The sequence below is a fragment of the Erpetoichthys calabaricus genome, chromosome 4, assembly GCF_900747795.2.
Source record: "Erpetoichthys calabaricus chromosome 4, fErpCal1.3, whole genome shotgun sequence".
NCBI classification, from domain to species: Eukaryota; Metazoa; Chordata; class Cladistia; order Polypteriformes; family Polypteridae; genus Erpetoichthys; species Erpetoichthys calabaricus.
Window position 1 is genome coordinate 309579255 of NC_041397.2, and position 21839 is coordinate 309601093.

General features: G+C 39.0%; 2 protein-coding genes across 2 annotated transcripts in view; one reads left to right on the forward strand and one right to left on the reverse strand.

The window, feature by feature from the left end:
• The window catches only part of dnajc28 (DnaJ (Hsp40) homolog, subfamily C, member 28), a 1235492-nt gene that overhangs the window by 37876 nt on the left and 1175777 nt on the right, over positions 1 to 21839 (forward strand). The gene's annotated exons all lie outside the window — the stretch shown is intronic.
• On the reverse strand, positions 12676 to 21156 carry LOC114641332 (olfactory receptor 1052-like). Its single transcript, XM_028790397.2, has 2 exons — positions 20807 to 21156; positions 12676 to 13658 (listed from the first exon to the last, which is right to left on the reverse strand). Exon 2 carries the CDS (start codon positions 13636 to 13638, stop codon positions 12676 to 12678), a length of 963 nt encoding a protein of 320 aa, XP_028646230.2. The 5' UTR covers positions 13639 to 13658; positions 20807 to 21156.

The window sequence follows — 21839 nt, forward strand, 5'->3', positions numbered from 1 at the left end:
TCTATTTTAACCATAGGTGAAGTTTAAGAAGTGATCCCCCTCCCACCACGGCCACAACGTGTTATTAAAATGAATTTCAAATATGGGGTAATTTTTCATAACACAAGGCTATAGCTACAGTAATGTAAATAGGTTGATAAATCAAAAATACGATAATTAAATCCACCCTTCTTCCCTAAGCAACTCATTCTTGCCTATCACCAATCTTTAAACATCTGAAGGACTTCAATTACAGCTTTGTTTACTGTTGGAAATTTAACCCGAGAAAGGTCACTTCAACTTGCATACTTTCCATACATTGTCACACACCTGCGCCTGTGCATACCTTGCATGGTAAACCTGGAGACAAATAGGAGGGAGACACAGCTACTAATCTCTCTTCCTCTTCCAGGCCTAGAGTGGAGGAAAAGCCCTCCAAAAACTAATAACGATGCCTTGGGTCTGCCCTGGAAGCCCCGACTCTTCTGGTCACCCGAGTAAAAAGAAATGACATGACCAGAAGTCGCCATTAACTCCATAAACCAGGACTGTCAGAGCCAGACTACCTTTAGGAGCACACGATTCTCGATTGCTAATGATCTCGGAACGAATACATTCATTTTTTTTGCATTTTACTTTTGTTTTGATAATAAGCATTATTGCTGTTAAATGGGGATCTCTCTTAAGACCCAAATCCTTCATCCTGTACTGTCTCTTTTGTCCTCACAACAGTTTCTTCCTGTTTTACATGTCAGATAGCTACTCCCGTCGACAAAACAGCTCCTTGATAGTAAACTGAAGCTTTTGAAAGGGCCTGCCACACACTCACACATTGGGACCATCCACGTAGTGCTATTAAGGTAAGCTCAACAATACCAGCAGTGGGGGAAACACTGTTCTCTCACCCGGTGACCAGAGGATGACCACCACTGATATCACTTCTGACTTAGACTCTGGAGTTCCAGTCTCATCCACCCCACAGACTATTTAAAGAACATTTCTGGACTAAATCCGGAATGGAATAGAGCTTCGCCCAATCCCAAAATGCATCCTTCCAGGTGTACAGTACTTTATTTTGTCACAATTACAACTACTTAAACAAATAATGATGAATAAAAAATTAAACATCGTTAACAATACTTGCCTACTATTCCATAGTTTCAAAGTTTTAAAGAGGTCAATGGTTTATATTGTAACTTTACATTATGAACAATTTAATATATGTATTGGGGTATGATATAAAAATGTACCAATATAGTTGTTTAATGTTTAATGGTACTTTCTTTTACAGTTTTTATGGCTTGTCTAGACTGCCTGTCTAGAGAGAAGCCGCATGTCAGTATACAGCAGGGTTGCAGGTGGTGGTGTGGTGTTAGGAGCACGTGCTGATATAGCGCATTGCCGCACCCACCACATGACAAACCAACTCAGGACCCCAGGTTAGGACCCGAGGGCAGCCATGCAACGGGTGACACCTCAGCACTACACTAGTTCAGATGGAATGGAACAATGTGAGGTTATTTATGGTGGCTGGAGTGCCAATTCTGCCACCAAGCCCCAGGTTTTTCCCCTGCAGGTTGGAAGGTCTACTTACAGGGCTGGATGCAGGGTCCTTAAAAAAATTATATCCCAAGAACGGCTTAAAAATAGCAAATTTACCCAAAATAATAGCACAACTAGAAGAAGAACTAGATAGATAGATAGATAGATAGATAGATAGATAGATAGATAGATAGATAGATAGATAGATAGATAGATAGATAGATAGATAGATAGATAGATAGATAGATAGATGTGAAAGATAGATAGATATATAGATAGATAGATAGATAGATAGATGAAAGATAGATAGATAGATAGATAGAGTAGATAGATAGATAGATAGATAGATAGATAGATAACTAGATAGATAGATAGATGTGAAAGGCACTATATAATAGATATATAGATAGATAGATAGATAGATAGATAGATAGATAGATAGATAGATAGATAGATAGATAGATAGATAGATAGATAGATAGATAGATAGATGTGAAAGGTGCTATAGATAGATAGATAGATAGATAGATAGATAGATAGATAGATAGATAGATAGATAGATAGATAGATAGATAGATGTGAAAGGCACTATATAATAGATAGATAGATAGATAGATAGATAGATAGATAGATAGATAGATAGATAGATAGATAGATAGATAGATAGATAGATGTGAAAGGCACTATATATAGATAGATAGATAGATAGATAGATAGATAGATAGATAGATAGATAGATAGATAGATAGATGTGAAAGGCACTATATAATGATAGATAGATAGATAGATAGATAGATAGATAGATAGATAGATAGATAGATAGATAGATAGATAGATAGATAGATGTGAAAGGCACTATATAATAGATAGATAGATAGATAGATAGATAGATAGATAGATAGATAGATAGATAGATAGATAGATAGATAGATAGATAGATAGATAGATGTGAAAGGCACTATATAATAGATAGATAGCTAGATGTGAAAGGCACTATATAATAGATAGATAGATAGATAGATAGATAGATAGATAGATAGATAGATAGATAGATAGATAGATAGATAGATAGATAGATGTGAAAGACACTATATAATAGATAGATAGATAGATAGATAGATAGATAGATAGATAGATAGATAGATAGATAGATAGATAGATAGATAGATAGATAGATAGATAGATAGATAGATAGATAGATAGAACGTTGATCAAGAATAGCCCAATTCGGTAGGAAAACAGCAGACCTGGCATCACAGCCCCTACAGACACTGCCAGTTTGCCACTTTGTCTCAGTTATGCACTACAATACTGCCATCTGGTGGACAGGCATAAATTTTTATTTTTGTTAGTGGCAACAGCTTGTAGAAAATAGTGCTGTAAGTACAGAGTCCATAGTTTTGTTATTGTGAAAAAGATATAAAGCTGCTGATGTTTTGAAACAACTAGATTTGTTGCAAGATGAATTCTTTGATGCTAATGACGCTGATTGAGGTTGTGACAATCAAATGGATGATTTGGAACCTGTGGGCTCTGGCACTGATGTGGCTCACTGCTCCAAAGATGTTTCTTCATCTCATGGTGTCTGACTCGTCATGCATGTCATGGACATTCTAGTGCCCACTGAACGCAAACAGTTGCCAGCTACCAGATGGGTTGTATGCAACAAGTGTGGAAAGATTGAAAGAGATGAGCCATTTTGGTTTAAGCAAAACAAAATTAAGAGGATACCTGACCGAAGTGTTTAAAATTATAAAGGGAATTAGTCCAATGGATCGAGATGGTGACTTTAAAATGAGTTCAACAAGAACACGGGGACACCGTTGGAAACTTGTTAAGGGGAAATTTCACACAAACATTCGGAATTTTTTCTTTACACAAAGAACGATAGACACTTGGAATAAGCGACCAAGTAGTGTGGTAGACAGTAAGACTTTAGGGACTCGACTTGATGTTATTTTAGAGGAATGAAGTAGACGGGACTGGCGAGCTTTGTTGGGCTGAGTGGCCTGTTCTCCTTCTAAGGAATTATTGAGACAGATCATTTCAGTCAGGTGAAGGAAATAAAACGATCACTCAAACATTTGCTTCAGGAAATGTATTTTGTGGTTGCTTCTACCTGTGGGCAGCTGAAAGCGTGAAGCGAATACATGCACAGACTAACAGAGTGCAATGGACATGTGCAAAGTACAATCCTTAACAGTAACCAGATTACACGGCCACATACAGTGGAACCTCGGGTCACGAACGGCTCTGAACACGTACAAATCGGGTTACGCCCAAAAAGTTCGCCAAACTTTTGCATCTGTTCACGACCAACACTTGGGTGACGAACAAGCCAGTTTCCCTTCTGGTTTGTACGCGCCGGTGATTTACGCACGTGTTCAGTCTCTCCCTGTACAGTACATTGTTCTCGGTCAGACGTGCATCGCGCAGTGGGACTTTGTGGTATAGCGGGTCCACAGCTCACGTCGAGAGACCAGTTTCAAATAAATAATCGGTGTGCTTGCAGCTTAGCGAGGGGGCGTGGTGGTTGACTGCTACCGAACGAGGCGGCTAAAGGGAGGAAAAAGAACAGAAAGACTGAGATTGCGGAGTAAGGAAGTAAGCAGGAAGCAGTGTGGAAAGAACCGGTGCGAGTGAGCAAGCGCTCGCAGGCAGGCAGCTGAGCAGTGAGCCCAAGCAGGGGTGTTTGACCGACACTTGGTGGGGCAAAAGGAAGCAGAGCGATCAAGGAGCTGGAGTGACCAGAGGAAGGACGGCTGGACGCGTAAGGCAGTTATTTAAAGAGACTGCTTGGAGCATTGTTTTGACCTCGTTGTATTAAATGAAGACTTTTTTCTATTGGATTTTAACCTCCACTTCACTTCTGTTTTTTATGGGATTAGTTATTTATTGAAGGATTCTGAAAGCACTGCACTTTATTTAATTTGGACATTGTTTTTGATTGTTGTTTTGTTGATTTTAATAAAAGCACTTGGCACTTTTTGCTCCATTGTAGTGCCTCACTGTCGTGCTCATCAGTAACATTACCGATGGTGACGGGTTTAAGGGCTCCCAGAAGCGAGATGGGAGCATGCAGCGAACCCGCATCATCACAGACTTTACCTCAAAACTGTAATCTCCTCTCCACGCAGTTCCTCCTCACTTCCTTCATGCCAGAACTCAACTCATGCAAGGTTAGTTTATGGTTATTTTTTGTATTACGGATTTTTCAAATGTTCATTTTTCGGTTCGTAGCATGAATTGTTGCAATGTTACTTTTCTTGGTGGTTTATTAAATTACGGATTTTTCAAATGTTCATTTTTTTCCCTGTGCTTAAGACTCATTAAAAAAAAGTGTTTACAGCGAGAGGTTCGTAAGGTTTTAGCGTAAATTCTTGCAATGTTACTTTTCTCTGTTCGAGGTTTTCTCAGTGTTATTTTTATTTAGTTTACTATTACGCTGTGCATTCTATGGTATAATTAACTGTTTTTGTGCTTAAAAATCTTTAAAAAAATATATTCACATACAGTTCGTATAGTCTGGAACGGATGAATTGTATTTACATACAATCCTATGGGGGGAAATTAGTTCGGGTCACGACCAAATCGGGTTACGACCAGAGTTTTGGAACGAATTACGATCGTGACCCGAGGTTCCACCGTACTCAGTTTATTCGCAGAGAAATCTACCTGTTTTCTCCGAGGCCAATAACCCGATTTCTCAAATCGGAATAAGGGTTTACATGGCATTTTAGAAATCAGGTGTCTGTGAATAACTGGGTTGTTGAAGAACATGTAAACCCACTAGATGTTTTTGTTTAAAAACTCTTTGATGGTCGTGGAGCAAAATGCATTTTTTGGGTGCGCCACTGCTTGTGTAATTTTTTTTTTGTTTGTTTGTTTGATGCTTCCCTGCAGACGTCTGAGCAGTTCAACGTAATGTTGCTGATTTAACAGTCTGTCCACGGGGAATAAGTCAGTCAATGTAGAAAAACGTGGTCCTAATTGTCTCTTAAAAATCTGTCATTTTGGCTGGAAGAAACAAAATCTCCCAAGTCACATACATGATTATAAACGAAATGCCAGAAATACGTATTTGATCAATTCAGTACGATGCTAAGCAGAACACTGATTAAACACACTGTTGGTATACGATACCTAGCAGCATATTTGATAGCTACACCCTACTGCCACGTATTGACTGATTCTGAGAATTTTCTGATCCCCCTTTTCTATATGCGTTAGTAGACTACATTAAAAACAGAGCAGTTTTCAATGTCATGTATTTAAAAAAGTAGCCTAAATAGGCCTGTGGTGGCTCAGTAGATGGTAAATTCCAATTCAAGTGATGTAAATATGGCACCAATTGATGTGCTGTTGTTAGTTGCCGATTGCGGAGGGCTTGCGGCTATTTGTAGCTGAAATTTATTGAACATACCATTTTTGAAAATGAATAGTTTAAATATTTGCTTAAGCCTCAGGATAAAATTGTTGGCTGCTTCAGACCAAGACATAGAGCAGTTTCTGAGCTTCGTAGTATCAGAAAAAATATACAATGTGAAGATAATGCAGCCATGAAGTTGTTTTTAGTGTGGCTTAAATGGAGAGTACATACAAATACTGATTATATAATTCCTTTCTTCTTATATTAATTGGAAGATACGTAACCTTTGTTTTTCTTTATTTTTCCAGTTAACTTACTTCAAGCCCCAGGGGCAGTGAGCGTCCGTACTAGAAGCTTGTGCACACGCACACACCTGACGTTACACTAACTTGTATTGAGGATCCGCATTGCTGCCAGGAGGAAAATATAATAAAATAGGAAGGAAAATGAAGGAGGAAAAATATTCAATCTGAAACGACCTCTCTTCAAGGTAAATCTGAAACGGTAAAGTAATCCAAGTCTCATAGAATGTTTCTCTGTTTTAAGATACACGAGTTTGCAAATTCGCCAGTTCTTTTCAATGGGAGATTTTGAAATTTCGGAACTTTGTGCAGCATGCTATATTCAAGATATCTCAATGAAAATTCAACTTAGAGATGAGCTGTGTCAGATTTCAACAATATCAGTCCACTGGGAGCCAAGTTGTTTCATGTGTACAGTCAGATAGACACAGGCAACTGCAGTAGGTGCTTTTTGATTTAATAAAAGAAAATTTAGCTGTGCCAATCAGTGTAAGTGCATGTCTGTGGACTGAGGGATGAATGGAATGAATAAAGATGAGATTATAAGATACAAATGCATGAAGATTGCCTGTTTTGTTTTATCTCAAATATGCTTATTTAGCATTTTGAGTTACTATAGTGTTGTATTCTGACTCTAAGTTAAATAACGGAAGCATCAGTGTAAATACCTCTGAATTATTAGGAGGCTCCATCATTTACATTAATAGATTCAAATCTTGTAACCCTTATTCAATAAATTTTCACTTTTTGGTATTGCTCTATAGAAAGTTAATTTAAATGTGTTACCTTTTTGAAGAAGGCTTTGTCTGGTAGACCCTTTTTGGATTTTAAATGTTGCCGCAGATATATTGAGGTCAGATAAGAAGTTTCAGTTTTCAGATAATTTTCACAGATTTCCGGACTGCCCAGAGCAGTGGACGGCTGTCCTTTAAGCATCACTACTGGTGTCACTATAGTGAGTGCTGTCAGTAGCAGATCAAGGCACTGATGTTTGTAGTTTAGAAATGAAAAAAATATTTTAAGCTTCTCTTAATGAGGGCAAAACTAGCAAAAAATTACATAAAAATAAAGCAAGCTGCACTTGTCTACAGGTGATTTATGGTATTTTATAACAACAGGTAACCGGTCTTATGAGGCGCCCTTCAGTTAAACAACAGCTTCATCAAAGTCACCTCTTCTGGGAGGATGTCACCTTATTTAAGGACGTCTTCTCCTTAAGGATTCACCCCTTCAGAAGACTCTGTAGATTAATTATATTGCTTTTTCCCATTGGGTGTATTCTATTTTCAGCTACCAGAGCCTGTCATTTTTACAATGGTTGCGTGTAGTTTTTGCCTCCCTTTAAAATGAGTTCCATGGAAAATTTGTTCCATGATTTTGCAACGTGAGATTCTTAAAATAATATTCAACACCTTTTTTCATATTATATACAAATTTTGGACCAGATGTAGCATTCGATTACCCTATAAAACATGATCACCTTCATCACATTGTCATTGTTTACAGTATATGATCACCTTCACCAGTCCTATTTATATAATGTCCTGAAAAAATGTAAACACTTACAACTTAAAGTTTACATTGTAGGCAAAATGGAGATCCGTGTCATTGAAAGTTAGGCTCGGTGCTTCGCCATGTGCGATGCCATCTGGAATGGAAAGTCATATTTTTCAAGTAGCCTAGGATTTTTGCAGTAGCGCAATATGTGCTCAGGGCAGTAAGCCCAGGCTGTTGGAAAAATGTCATCTTTCTGGTTGGCCTAGCAAAATGAGACAGATTTTCTAATTCAAATATGTTAACATGCAGTTTGAATGTATATCCTACTGTGCTAGTCACATGCAATCATAATGGCAGCATCTGCAAGGCTCCGGTAAGTTGATACCTCCATCTCAAGCGGCTTTAGGCATAATTGTGGTCACTAATGTCTCCTTCTTTTTCACTCACAGACCAGGGTCCTCATGCATAATGCCGTGCATAGAATTCACACTAAAACATGGCGTACGGACAAAAGCGGAAATATGCGTACGCACAAAAAAATCCAGATGCATAAATCTGTGCATATGGCAACTTCCACGTTCTTCCTCTACATAAATCCCGGTCAGTGTGAAAAGTAACGCACATGCACGCACCCGCTGCCACTCCCAAACTCCTCCGAGAATTACGCCTCTTTGAATATGCAAATCAATATAAATAGCCCTTAAGCTCAACGTTCTGTGAAAAGGAAATGGCAAAAGCACAGGAGGAAATAGAAGAATTTCAGCGAATACCAAGTCGAGGCAAGGAAAAACGTACTATTTGTTGGTTTAAACAGTGGTGTAAAAAACAAAAATAAGTTGACATAGAGTGCTGGAGAAACTCGAAAGCTCAAGTTCACAAAGTCGCACAGTGCCTGAAATAAAAAAGAAGTTGTCACATATCAAAGTCGCTGTGAAATTTCCACTTTAATCATGTGGTTTATTTTGTCATTGAAGTAGAACGTCATAAACTTCATCTTAAAATCGTTTAATTTAATAGTTTCCTAAATCCCACCGTAACTAAAGTAGCACGTTAAATGCTTTGTTTTGTATTTGATCTTCTATGTGCTCTATGTGTGAGAATCACTATGTGCTTCTTAAACGGGCTTTCTCTTCCTCCAACAGGACACAGAATCCATTACATTCATGATGTTACAGCTCTCTGAATTATTTAAATACTGAGATGTATTCTTGATATCATTTTCATGATGATAGGAGTTAAAGCATGTTATTAAACATGGGAACACGCTGGTGCAGTGATAGTGATGCGCTGGCGCCCTGTCCAGACATTGTTTCTGCCTCCCACAAGATGCTTGCTGTGCTGTGCGCGACCTTCAATGAAATAATTTATTGCAGCAGTACTGTCTCTTCCAAACGTACTAACCCCCAATTCCTGTCCTTACTTTTCTTCCTCCAAATACCCAATCACCACACTATCAACTCTGTAATAGACATTAAGCCATCTGTAAGTTTAGAACGCTGATTCTTCAAAATTTTTAAGGAACATTGAAATATCTTCGTAGTACATGTTTAATTATTCTATCCATCTATCCTTCCAGTGTCACGCCAATCCCGGCAAAAATACAGTGCAAGGCAGGAACAATCCCTGAATGGGGTGCCAGCTCCTTGCTAGTGCTGCACCACCATGTTCTCACATGTTTAGTTATTAACAATATAGGTTATTTAAATGATGTTAACATTTTATTTGTATAATGTAATACGCATATTTTGCAGCATTTCATCTTAAAAATGATATCGATAGATAGATAGATATCGTCATCATATGTAAATACGTGCTTTATAAAGTGGCTCAAGTTGTGCAATATTATAACTGTAGTGTAAGTTTACAGTGAGGTGATTGTACTTATAAGTACAGACAGTTCTACAAGGAGCACTTGATGGACTGATTGAGTGTGTTTATAGTTCTTGGGATGAAACTGTTTTTGAACCCGCACAGGAAAGGCTTTGAAGTGTTTGCCGTATGGGAGCAGTTCAAATAGACAGCATGGCTGAGGCAGCATGTGCTTGATGCTGTATATCGATAATTCTCTTGTGATTCCATACTCAGATACAGTGGGATAAATACTCTGAGTGGTGCAGTGAGAATAATATGGAAAAAGATGATTGGCTGTGGGAACCCCTAATGGGAGCAGCTGGAAGAAGAAGAAGGAGGTGCAGTGAGAGTAACAATACTAAAGCAGCGATGGTATCTGGAATAGTTTGGCCATTCCGTGGACCATTATATTGTTACAAGTTAATTACAATCAGATGCCTTAAACTAATAAACAATATGTGGTTAATTTCAGTGTATATGATAAAGCCACGTTAGGGATGTGTATCTAAAAAAGAAAGGGAAACCGCACTGGAACAGTAGCACTGCTTTGACGCTGGGGGCTGGCAGTTTGCAAAACCGAGCGGAGAACTTGCGTACGCCAGGGTTTTAGCTAGCGTAAAAATGTGGGTGGCTTTACGACAAGTTTACGTAGTTTTTATACATCGCGATTTGAGTGTGGAAATGGGCACACCTTTTATACACGATGCCCCTGATTAGTTGTGGAGCTGAGATCCGGTCAGCTCCAGCCAGGTCAGTTCAAGGGTACAATGTGCTCCTAGGCAGTGTTGGTTGGTTGCAAGAGCCCAAATAAAGGAGATATTAAAAGAGAGTCTCACGTTTAGATCCACACAGTCAGATCTGTAACCAATATTGACAAAGGAGGAGAGACAGTGCCCTCGTGATTACATATCAAAATCGATAAGTGAGGGTGGGGTGTGGTGTCACTTGGAGATCTGGGTGGTCTAGCAAAATGCAATGAGACAGATTTTCTAATTCAAATATGTTAACCACTGCCTACTCGGACTATGCATAGAGCTAGCCCCGGTTCCAGTGCAAATCAAGCACTGGTCTCCTGTTGTTTGTCATCCAAATGAGAGTCCCCCTTTTAGAATCATGCGGTCAGATCCATCTAAAATCGACAGAGGGAAAGTGATGGGTCCTTGGAGACTGGTGTTCTCAAAATTGCTTATGAAATGGCTGAGCTATGGGGGGCTTGGCAAAGGGTATTTTCATGCAATTTTTATTTGATCTTTTGGTATTCTAAATTCACCTCATGGAAAGAAATCAATTGTGAATTTGACAGAGAATTGTGATAGGAGATCTGTGATGAAGCGTGATTGTTAACTAAGCAATCAGGCCCCGGAGCGTGCAGGCTCTGAACGGGTGACAAAGTGTGCATGCCAGAGCCACTCCAGGGTTAATAGGGGTGCCTGGCTGACCACGCATCCATGTGTAAATGTGAGTGGATCAATCAGGTACCTCATAGGTGGAGGATGGCACCTGCACCCAATCAGCCAGTACATAAGGAACATGGCAGAAAGGGGGTATTAAAAGTGGATTTCAGATCAAAAACAAGAAGAATTAGATCAAAAGAGAGAATGAATGGAAGAAGAAAGAGGCAGGGCTGGTGAGGAACCTGTGTCAGGAAAATTGGAGGCAGGTGGTAGGGAGTAGGCCCCTAAGGAAGTGAGCGTAGGCCTGGAAAAAGGGTGCCACTTAGAACTAAGCAGAGGAGTAGGAGCGGCCCTGTCACACCGGGTCTGGCTGAGGGGGACATGAGTGGGGTTCTGGAGGGAGTACTACGGTCACCAACGGACCGGCAATAGGACCCTGAACCCAGGATTTTTGGTGGAAGACTGCACTTATGTCTTCTAATACTGCAAGGTCCTGTTGGGATAAGCAGGGGAGACGCCAGAATTTAAAAAGTGGCATTGGGGCTCGAGTTGATTTTATAAGAAGAAACCTGCCTGGGATTTTAACCTCATTTTTAGTGGGTCATTTCTTGAACATTGAACCTCCACATTTTCACATTTTAATGGATTATTTATTTGTTGATGGGCTGTTTGTTTTTTGTCTGTTCTTTTTATAAAAGCACTTTACACTTTTGCACCAACCTCTTGATAACTCTGTGTGTGTCCTCATTTGCCCGGCTCTTCTCGGTTCAGGACTATCGAAGGTTTCCGGGTTGAAGTGGCTTCCTGGAAGGAACCAGGGAGGGTAGAGCCAGCCCGGACAGTCACAACAATGTCATGTCATTTTCCAACCCGTTCAATCCAGATCAGGGTCGCAGGGGGTACTGGAGCTTATCCCAGCTAGGAACAAATCCCAGACAGAGCACCAGACATAGAGATTGCTGACTTGTAAATGACTTTATTTGCAATTGGAGTTTACAATTTCTGAATATTGACATCATTTTCATCCGAGTTTCGTAGCTAACATTGTGCAACTTACAAACAACATGATCAGAAGTATATACTAAACCTAGAATTAGCAGATATAGACTTATTTACTGTGTTAACATTTATATGAAAAATGAAAGCAAAATTTCTATTTTCTAATTAAAGAAATAAATTCACAGAAAAGCAAAAAAAAAAAAAGTCAGTCGGAAGGCATACAGCTTGTCAGAACTTTCTAGTTTCAACGGGAAGCAGAATAAGAGCTAAAAATATATTCATGGCCAGAAATCAGCATCACAGAACCAGTGAGTTGCTAACTATCTGTTATCTGTGGGATCATTTCCAGAAATTCCTAATCCCAGTTAACTTCAGTTAACTGCAGCACATAAATATCATACAAAGTGTCAGTGATAAAATAGCATATGAATTTATCGATTTTAATTTCCACGCCGTTTTCTGAATTTTCTATTGTCTGTGAATGCTAAGGATGGTTTGAGGGTGCTACTTCTGATTTGTATTCCTTCATTGCCCCGTTAATCCATTCAGCGTCCCAAAAGTCACATTCGTTTGAAGGACTTGATCTTATCATACCCGTATGCTATTGTTCATCGTAAGTGAAATCGTACCTACACTTTGTGAGAATAATCTTAACTTACACAAAGACACATCTGTTATGCTATAATTAATTTCCTCTTTACTTCCAATTGTAAAGTATGGTGCTCTCTTTCATTCCTGTTTTCTACGGATCATCAATCTCGGGATGTGTTCTCTTTCCTGTGAAAAGCCGGTGGATGCTGCTTTTTATTTCCTTATTCCTAAAGCTGTAGATTAAGGGATTCATCATCGGAGGGACTAGGATGGCTACAATGATTAAAGAAGTGCAGGCTTCAGCCGACAGCTTCACCCCGACTCCAGGGAGTATGTAGGAGATCATCAGAGGGAAATAGAAGAGGCCCACCACCAGCAGGTGGGTCAGCAGGGTACTGAAGACCTTCTGTTTCCCTTTGACGGAGGAGATCTTCAGAGCTGCTCGAGCGATTTTGTAGTAGGAAAAGACGGTCAGCGTCACACAGTATGACGCCGATATTCCTGTTGTGATGGACAAAATGACAATATACTTGGGGTCATCGGTACATGCGATTTGAACCATTGTCGCATAGTCACAGAAACAGTAAGGCAAGACATTGGTGCGACAAAAGGAGAGTTCTCTTACATAAACCAGGTATGGCGTGAGGATCACCGCACCAATGATGTTCACCAGGAAGATGCTGGCACAGACGACTTTACTCGTAACAATCGATGGATACCTCAGGGGATAAACCACTGCCACATAGCGGTCACAGGCCATAACTAGCAAAAGATTGCCTTCCAAAACCCCAAGGTAGTACACGACAGACAGCTGCAGTAAGCAGGGTCCATAAGGCACGGTTGAAGAGTTGAAGAGCAGGATAGCCAGCATACGTGGGATAAGATTGGTGCTGTTAACGACATCGATGATGGCTAAGAAGCAGATGTACAGAAACATTGGTGTCTTGAGATGAGGGTTCATAGTGATAACTGCAATTACCAGCAGGTTCCCAATGAGTGTCACGAAGTAGATGAGAGCAAGTGAAACGATTGTAATGGTCCTCTGCTCAGGGTCTATCGCACAATGTAATACAAATTCTGACACTGTCACTGTCACTGTCCCATTCCACATCATGGCTGACTTCTTCAATTCATCTAGTAAAAACAACAACCAGAAAAAAAGTGAGAGCCAGCCTTGTAAGATTCATTGCCATTACAGCGGTGTATGTCACATGATTGAAGGTCTGCTCCATAAATAGACCATAAATGAAGCAGGTCAAAGGTACTTCCGAATGTAACCATTCTTACTTTTCAAGAAGGGACCCCCACCCATTCTCTAAGCAACTATGGGAAACTGATATTCGATTCAAATTAAGCTCATTAAGTAAACTTTTCTGTGAATCTTACCATTAATGTTACCTTTCTAAGATTGGTTGTTACAGATAGACCCTGTGCTGGCTTCACATAATTTAATGTTTCACATGCTAACACAAAATCATTAACATCTTGACTCATCTTTTTCTTCTTTTTCTTCTTTTGGCTGCTCCCGTTAGGGGTGGCCACAGCAGATCATCTTCTTCCATATCTTTCTGTCCTCTACATTTTGCTCTGTCACCCCCATCACTTTCATGTCCTTTCTCAGCACATCCATAAAAATTCTCTTCTCCTCTAGTCTGGCAGCTCTATCCTTAGCACCCTTCTCTCGGTATACCCAGCATGCATCTTTCCTCTGCACATGTCCAAACCAACACAATCTCGCTTCTCTTACTTTGTCTCTGAACCATCCAACTTGAGCTGACCCTCTCATGTCCTCATTTCTAATCCTGTCCATCCTCGTCACACCCAATGCAAATTTTAGCATCTTTAACTCTGCCACCTCCAGCTCTGTCTCCTGTGCCACCGTCTCCAACCCATATAACATAGCTGGTCTCACTACCGTCCTGCAGACCTTCCTTGTCACTCTTGCTGATACCCGTCTGTCACAAATCATTTTTTCCACCAAAAATAATGCTTAATTAATTCCCGGAAGTGGAAGATTCCCAAGTGACCAAACATTTTAGAAAAATACATCCATTTTAAACTCCTGGTGTAACATGTTTTCCTATAGGCAGTTTATGAGGAGAAGGAATCTGCACAGTCAATACCTCATCGACTAAACTACGTGGCCTACCAATCAGTGTAAGAACCATGGGTGGGATATCCTCAGGTTCATTAGGGGTCTGCTTTACCAATTTACTTCACGGATCTGTATGAGACAAAGAAATCAGCTAAAAACTAGAGCCAGCCAAGCCTGTCTGTCTAAAGGAATACTATATAACATCTCTGTTCTACAGTTTAAAATTACAAATCAAATTTTGTGATTAAAATTCACATTTTAAACTTTCATTTAATGTCCATACATTTTTGTCACACAACACTTTTTCTACATATTCCGCAATTCAGGGGACGATAAGAATTGGGACAATTGACACAGGTGATAGATAGATAGATAGATAGATAGATAGATAGATAGATAGATAGATAGATAGATAGATAGATAGATAGATAGATAGATAGATAGATAGATAGATAATGAAAGGCACTACATAGATAGATAGATAGATAGATAGATAGATAGATAGATAGATAGATAGATAGATAGATAGATAGATAGATAGATAGATAGATAGATAGATAGATAGATAGATAGATAATGAAAGGCACTATATATTAGATAGTGTTTAATGTAGACTTGGTGAGTCTCTTACAGTTTATCAATGTAAGGACACACCTGGGTGTTGGTGGGGTGACAACACGTTTATTTGTTCATTTTCAGTGTTTTGCTGTAGAGTGAAGGAACACAAGTAGGAGGAAGGCTGCTGTCATTTCCCCCCTATCTCTGACTACACTTCCTCTGCAAGCAGGGACAAAAACCCATGTGATTCAACCAACAGGGTCAGTTGACCAGTTGATGTGGCAGTGAGCAGACACTTCCTGTAGCATTACTCCTGCGTTCTGACACCAGAAGCCGACAACACCCCCAAATTTACTCACTTAATAACACTTCTGGCTGAAGAACCAGCACAGTCATGTTTGTTATAGTTCATTTTCACAGTAGATACAGTAGATAAAGGCACTATATCACAAATAGAAAGATAGTGAAATGCACTGTATAATTTAGGTATAGATATATAAGGAAAGGCAACATGTAATAGATAGATAGATAGATAGATAGATAGATAGATAGATAGATAGATAGATAGATAGATAGATAGATAGATAGATAGATAGATAGATAGATAGTTCCATTCTTATCTATCTATCTATCTATCTATCTATCTATCTATCTATCTATCTATCTATCTATCTATCTATCTATCTATCTATCATGACTAACAACAAACATCGTCTCAAACACACTGCAAACTAGTCAAATACAAAATTGTTAGCCCTACGGTCCCCACAAATGAAAAGAGAGAATTGAAAACTGAATGCTAAATAATTAGTGAATATACAAGTTAAAGTTAAAAATGTTATTGTGTAATATAAAAATAAAACACAGCTATACATAAGCTTATATGTACATATATATATATATATTTATGTACAGTATATCTATGTGTCTGGTGATCATCATCCTAGCTCTGCAGATCTACGCAATACCATTCTGAGACAAGAGTGGGCGCTGTTGCTAACTGTATTTTCTGTTTCTCCCATAGTTCCAAGAAGATGCCCAAAGAAAATGCCTATCCTTGCCCACAGTGCCCAGAGCAGGGTCTGCCCGCTTCATACTAGTTACCATAAAAATGGGCAGTCCCAGGAAGGGCGCGTCACATTTTGACCATGTCCATAAGGATGGCTGTGCTCCCGCTTTCAGAACCTTATTTTGAAAGCTTACTAATTTGATTAATACCAACTTTCCTTTGTGCCCGGAGTACTACCGTTTTTGTTGTTTTTTTATTGTGCCAGGGGTAGCCCTCATCTTCTTTCTGTTTTTCTTCAGTCTGTTCATCTGGAAGTAGAGATTTGGAATTCAAATTTGGAATTTGGAAGAGGAACTCATCTGTCTGAAGTCTCGTGTTTTATTTACAATGACAGAACTCATTGTACCTATTAACACTTTGTACATTGCTGGCTCCATCATGCAGCACACCTGGCTGTCATAATAAGGGGCAAACACAACTGTAACAGAAGGTTGGCACTTAGTCAGTAAATGTGACATGTCCAGCGACTTTCAGTCAATGAAATTAACGTGATCAGGCTTCGAGATAAGCAACTACGGTCAGCAGGCCCTTTATACCCCATGACCAGAAGTCTCTTAATTTGACATCAGCTTAAGAGGACAACATCATCTATTTAAAGCAAAGGTTTAATCCTCTGGTTCTCAAACTACCCTGCAAAACATGGTATGCCACTTTGATATCCTTCCATAAAATCACAAACACGAGAAAAGCTGAGACATACTGCTGGTGAAGCCCAACACCCGTAATGAACGAACCTGACACCAGGTCTGGTAACACAACTCTCGCTCTGCAGTCACATGGGCCAAATGGCAAATAGATGTTGCCCTGGAACGCCGTACTTCTAAACAACACCCCACTGGATACTATGGGGTCATTAGTGGTAAGCCGTTTCTCAGTCCATAAAACATAATTAGGCAGGACAGGCCACTTTCTGAAACCCCTCAAGGGCAAAATCCAGTGACACAAATTTAAGAAGAGATTTGCTCAATGGGATTAAAAAAATGGCTTTCCTATTTATTTATCTTTTGCATTTAGTCACATCTTTCTTATCTGTTTGCTATATAGTGAGATGTACAAAAACCATATACTTTATTACAAGGACTGTATTGCCCAAACTCAATCTAACTATTATACTTTCATTATTTCTTCCAATGAAGGAAACACCAAGTCATTGTTTTCACTACTTAATATCACACAACCCCCAGATTCTTTACCTTCTCACCTTTACTCAACTGAATTTTGCAATTCCCTTATGTCCTTTTTTAATGAAAAAATCCAGAAGATTCATCAGTCTCTCGATATGGATTCCTCCAGTACTTTGTTTGAATTTCACCCACCAACTCACTCATTTTCCACTTTTCAGCATCCTACTTTCTCAGAAATCTCAGCTCTCGTCTGTAAGTCTAAGCCATCCATACCTGTCAACTGGACCCCCTCCCTACAGTTCTGGTCAAAGCCTGCCTCCCCTCTCTGGTCCCCCTTATCTCTGCTATAATCCACTCTTCTCTTACTACTGGTACTGTTCGTTCGTCTTGTAAATGCCAAAAGGGACTCTGCTCTGTTGGGCCCTTGAACAAGGCCCTTAACCTGCAATTGCTGAGCACTTTGAGTAGTGAGAAAAGCACTATATAAATACAAAGAATTATTATTATCTTTTAAAACTGCTGCAATAACCCCAATATTGAAAAAACCAGGTGCCGATCTGACTAATTTCAGTAAGTTTCATCCTATTTCTAATCTACCCTTCATTTCCAAAATTCTTAAAAAAATAGTAGGCATTCAACTTCACTCTCATTTATCTCAAAATAATCTGTATGAACAGTTCCAGTCTGGTTTTCGTACCCTCCACAGTACAGAAACGGCACTTATCAAAATTACTAACGACCTCCTTATGGCAGCTGATTCTGGTTTAATTCCTATTCTCATCCTTCTTGATCTGAGTGCGGCCTTTGACACTATTTGTCACACTACTCTTCTCAATAGATTATCTTTGATTGGCATTACCCACACTCCACTAGATTGGTTCAGATCCTACCTCTCAGGCCACACTCAGTTCATTCAGCTTAAAACTTTCACATCCCAACCCACCGCTGTTACTTCAGGTGGGCTCTGTCCTGGGGCCTCTCCTCTTCATTATTTACCTCCTTCCCCTTGGTAATATCTTTTGTAAATATAACATTAGCTTCCACTGTTACGCTGATGACACCCAGCTCTACTTCACCAGCAAACCTACTGCTTCTTTTCCACCCTCCTCACTTATTGATTACATAGCAGAAATCAAATCCTGGTTTTCTTCAAATTTTCTTAAATTAAATAACAAGTGACAAAACTGAGGTTCTCCTCATTGGTACAAAATCAACATTATCTAAAACTGATCATTTTTCATTTGTTATTGATAATTCCTCTGTCTCCTCTTCCCCACAGGTGTCGTCCTTGACAGTACTTTATCCTTTCAGTCCCACATCAATAACATCTCTCGGTCTTCATATTTCCACTTGCGTAACTTTAATCGTATTCGCCTCTCCCTCACTCCCCACACCACTGCTATCCTCGTTCATAGCCTTGTCACTTCTCGTCTGGATTATTGCAGTTCCCTTTTCTTTGGTATTTCTCACAAATCTCTTTATAAGCTTCAACTGGTCCAGAATTCAGCTGCCCTCATCATTCCCAGAACCCCCTCAATTCACCGTTTCACTCACGTCTTGCAGCAGCTTCAATGGCTTCCAGTTAAGTTCCGCATTCAATTCAAAATTCTTCTGTTAACATTTAAGGCTCTCCACAACCTCGCCCCTCCATATCTGTCTGATCTCCTCCATGTTGCCATTCCCTCCCGTACCCTTAGATCCTCTTCCTCCATCCACTTGACTGTCCCCTTCGTTCATCTTACCACTATGAGGAGCACAGCATTCAGTTGCTCTGCTCCTCAGCTCTGGAACTCACTACCATCTGAGCTTAGAAATATTGAATCATTCTCACTTTTCAAATCTAAACTTAAAGCTCATTTGTTTAAGACTGCTTTTTATCTTTGATTACAATTGCTCTGTCTGATTTTAATTTTTGTGTTTTAGTTTTGTTTATAATCTGTGTTTTGCCTATTGTTTAGAAAGGCACCTACAAATAAATGAAATGTATTATTATTATTATTATTATTATTATTATTATTATTATACATGTATTGGACATACTATACAATATTTCATATAGTGCATTTTCAATGTGTTAATTTTAAATATCACCATTTACAACTGTGTATATGCTGTATAGTGCCTTTCTTATTTTCCTCTTTCTATTATATAGTGCCTTACCTCCTAATAATTAATTGTATATATCACCGTTTTTGACTGTGTACATGCTGTATTGTGCCTTTCTTATCTACATCTATTATACAGTTTTTTACCTCCTAATAATTAGTTTTACATATCACCATTTATGACAGTTTATATACTCTTAGAGTGCCTTTCTTATCTGCCTCTTTCTATTATATAGTGTCTTACCTCCTAATAATTCATTTTACATATCACCATTTATGACAGTTTATATACTCTAGTGCCTTTCTGATATGCCTCTTTCTGTTACATAATATTTTATCTCCTACGTATTAATTTTATGTATCACCATTTATGACAGTGTATATCCTCTATAGTGCCTTTCTTATCTACATCTATTATATAGTGTCTTACCTCAAATGTATTAATTTTACATATCACCATTTATGATGGTGTATGTGCTGTATAGTACCTTTCTTTTCTACCTTGTTTTATTACATAGTGTCTTACCTCTTAATAATTAATTTTATAAATCACTTTTTATGACAGTGTATATCCTCTATAGTGCCTTTCTTATCTACATCTATTATACCTCAAATGTCTTACCTCAAATATATTAATTTTACATATCACCATTTATGATAGTTTATATACTCTATAGTGCCTTTCTTTTCTACCTCTTTTTATTATATTGTGTCTTACCTCCTAATAATTAATTTTATAAATGACTTTTTATGACAGTGTATATGCTCTACAGTGCCTTTCTTTTCTAGCTCTTTAAATTATATAATGTTTTACCTCCTACGTATTAATTGTACATATCACCATTTATGACAGTTTAAACACTCTATAGTGCCTTTCTTATCTACCTCTTTCTATTATATAATGTTTTATCTCCTACGTATTAATTTTACATATCACCATTTATGATATCTATCTATCTATCTATCTATCTATCTATCTATCTATCTATCTATCTATCTATCTATCTATCTATCTATCTATCTATCTATCTATGATGGTGTATGTGCTGTATAGCGCCTTTCTTTTCTACCTCTTTTTATTATATAGTGTCTTACCTCCTAATAATTAATTTTATAAATGACTTTTGATGACAGTGTATATGCTCTACAGTGCCTTTCTTATCTACTTCTTTCTATTATATAGTTTGTACCTCCTACGTATTAATTTTACGTATCACCATTTATGACAGTGTATATCCTCTATAGTGCCTTTCTTATCTGCCTCTTTCTATCATATAGTGTCTTACCAAACTCTAAATATCCATTATGATTTACAGTCCCTCTCACCACACCTTTACCTGGTTTTCCAAACCATTCCTCAGTTCTGTCTGCTGGTTCTTCTTCCTTTGCTCTGTAGATGTTCCACTCCAAACAAATGCTAACCTGTCTTTTTATCAGAACACTGGAACCCAGTGGAGATTTCTGTGTCCCCGTTGACTGCTGCAGGTTTTACACAAATTGCCTCAGAGTGACCTTTTCCATAAATCGGATCATCCGGTAGTGTGAGAGCACATGCTGTTGAGATCCCTCAGCTGTTAAACAGACCCCACTACACAGCCTGTACTTCTAAGCCCCCCTGAACTCCTTAGGCGTCACTGAAATTTTTCACTGCCTGTTCCTCTTTATCCACTCCTGCCTGGCTGCCTGACTGACTCTCACCCACCATGCTGACCGACTAAATAACCAGCGATCCCCCTGGTCCTGTGCTCTCTTATAAGCAGGAGCCCAGTGATGGAACTTTTTACACCTGCACCATTTAAAACTCAGCTCTCCTTTGAGAGTGTGGTTGGAAAGCTGCAAGCACTTGGGGATTTTATTATCTTAGGAATTGGGCTGATGAAACTGTTTGGGGGCAGACATGTCAGTGTCCACAAGGAAAACCAGAGCACAGACCGTTCTCTGCTCTCAAATTGCCCTCAATTAGCTCTTATTCTCTGTGGTCCAAATATTATTACACACACCCAGCTAAGACATGTAGTTTATGATAATTGTCATTTATGAAGAGTATAAGATATTACAGTGTCACAATAATAGTCGAAATACATAGAAAGGTTTGGGGCAGCCTCCCGTATATTGTGCCCTGGCTGCGAATGGGTAATTAGATTGTGAGATGTTCACAGAGTCCAAAACAGAACTGACCTTAAGGTTGTAAAGATGGCGGCTTTAAAGCCCACAGCAGGAAGTGACATCATTGGGACCGGGACTAGAAGTGATGTCATCAGTGGGGGTTGGAACCAGAAGTGACGTCATCAATGGTGCTGGAACTGGAAAATGACGTAATCTGTGGGGCTGGAACCATGTGGGATTTCCCATTGACGGTCTGCA

Excerpts from the sequence above, each read along its gene's own strand:
- LOC114641332 (XM_028790397.2), bottom strand. The coding sequence starts at position 13,638 with ATGATGTGGAATGGGACAGTGACAGTGACAGTGTCAGAATTTGTATTA.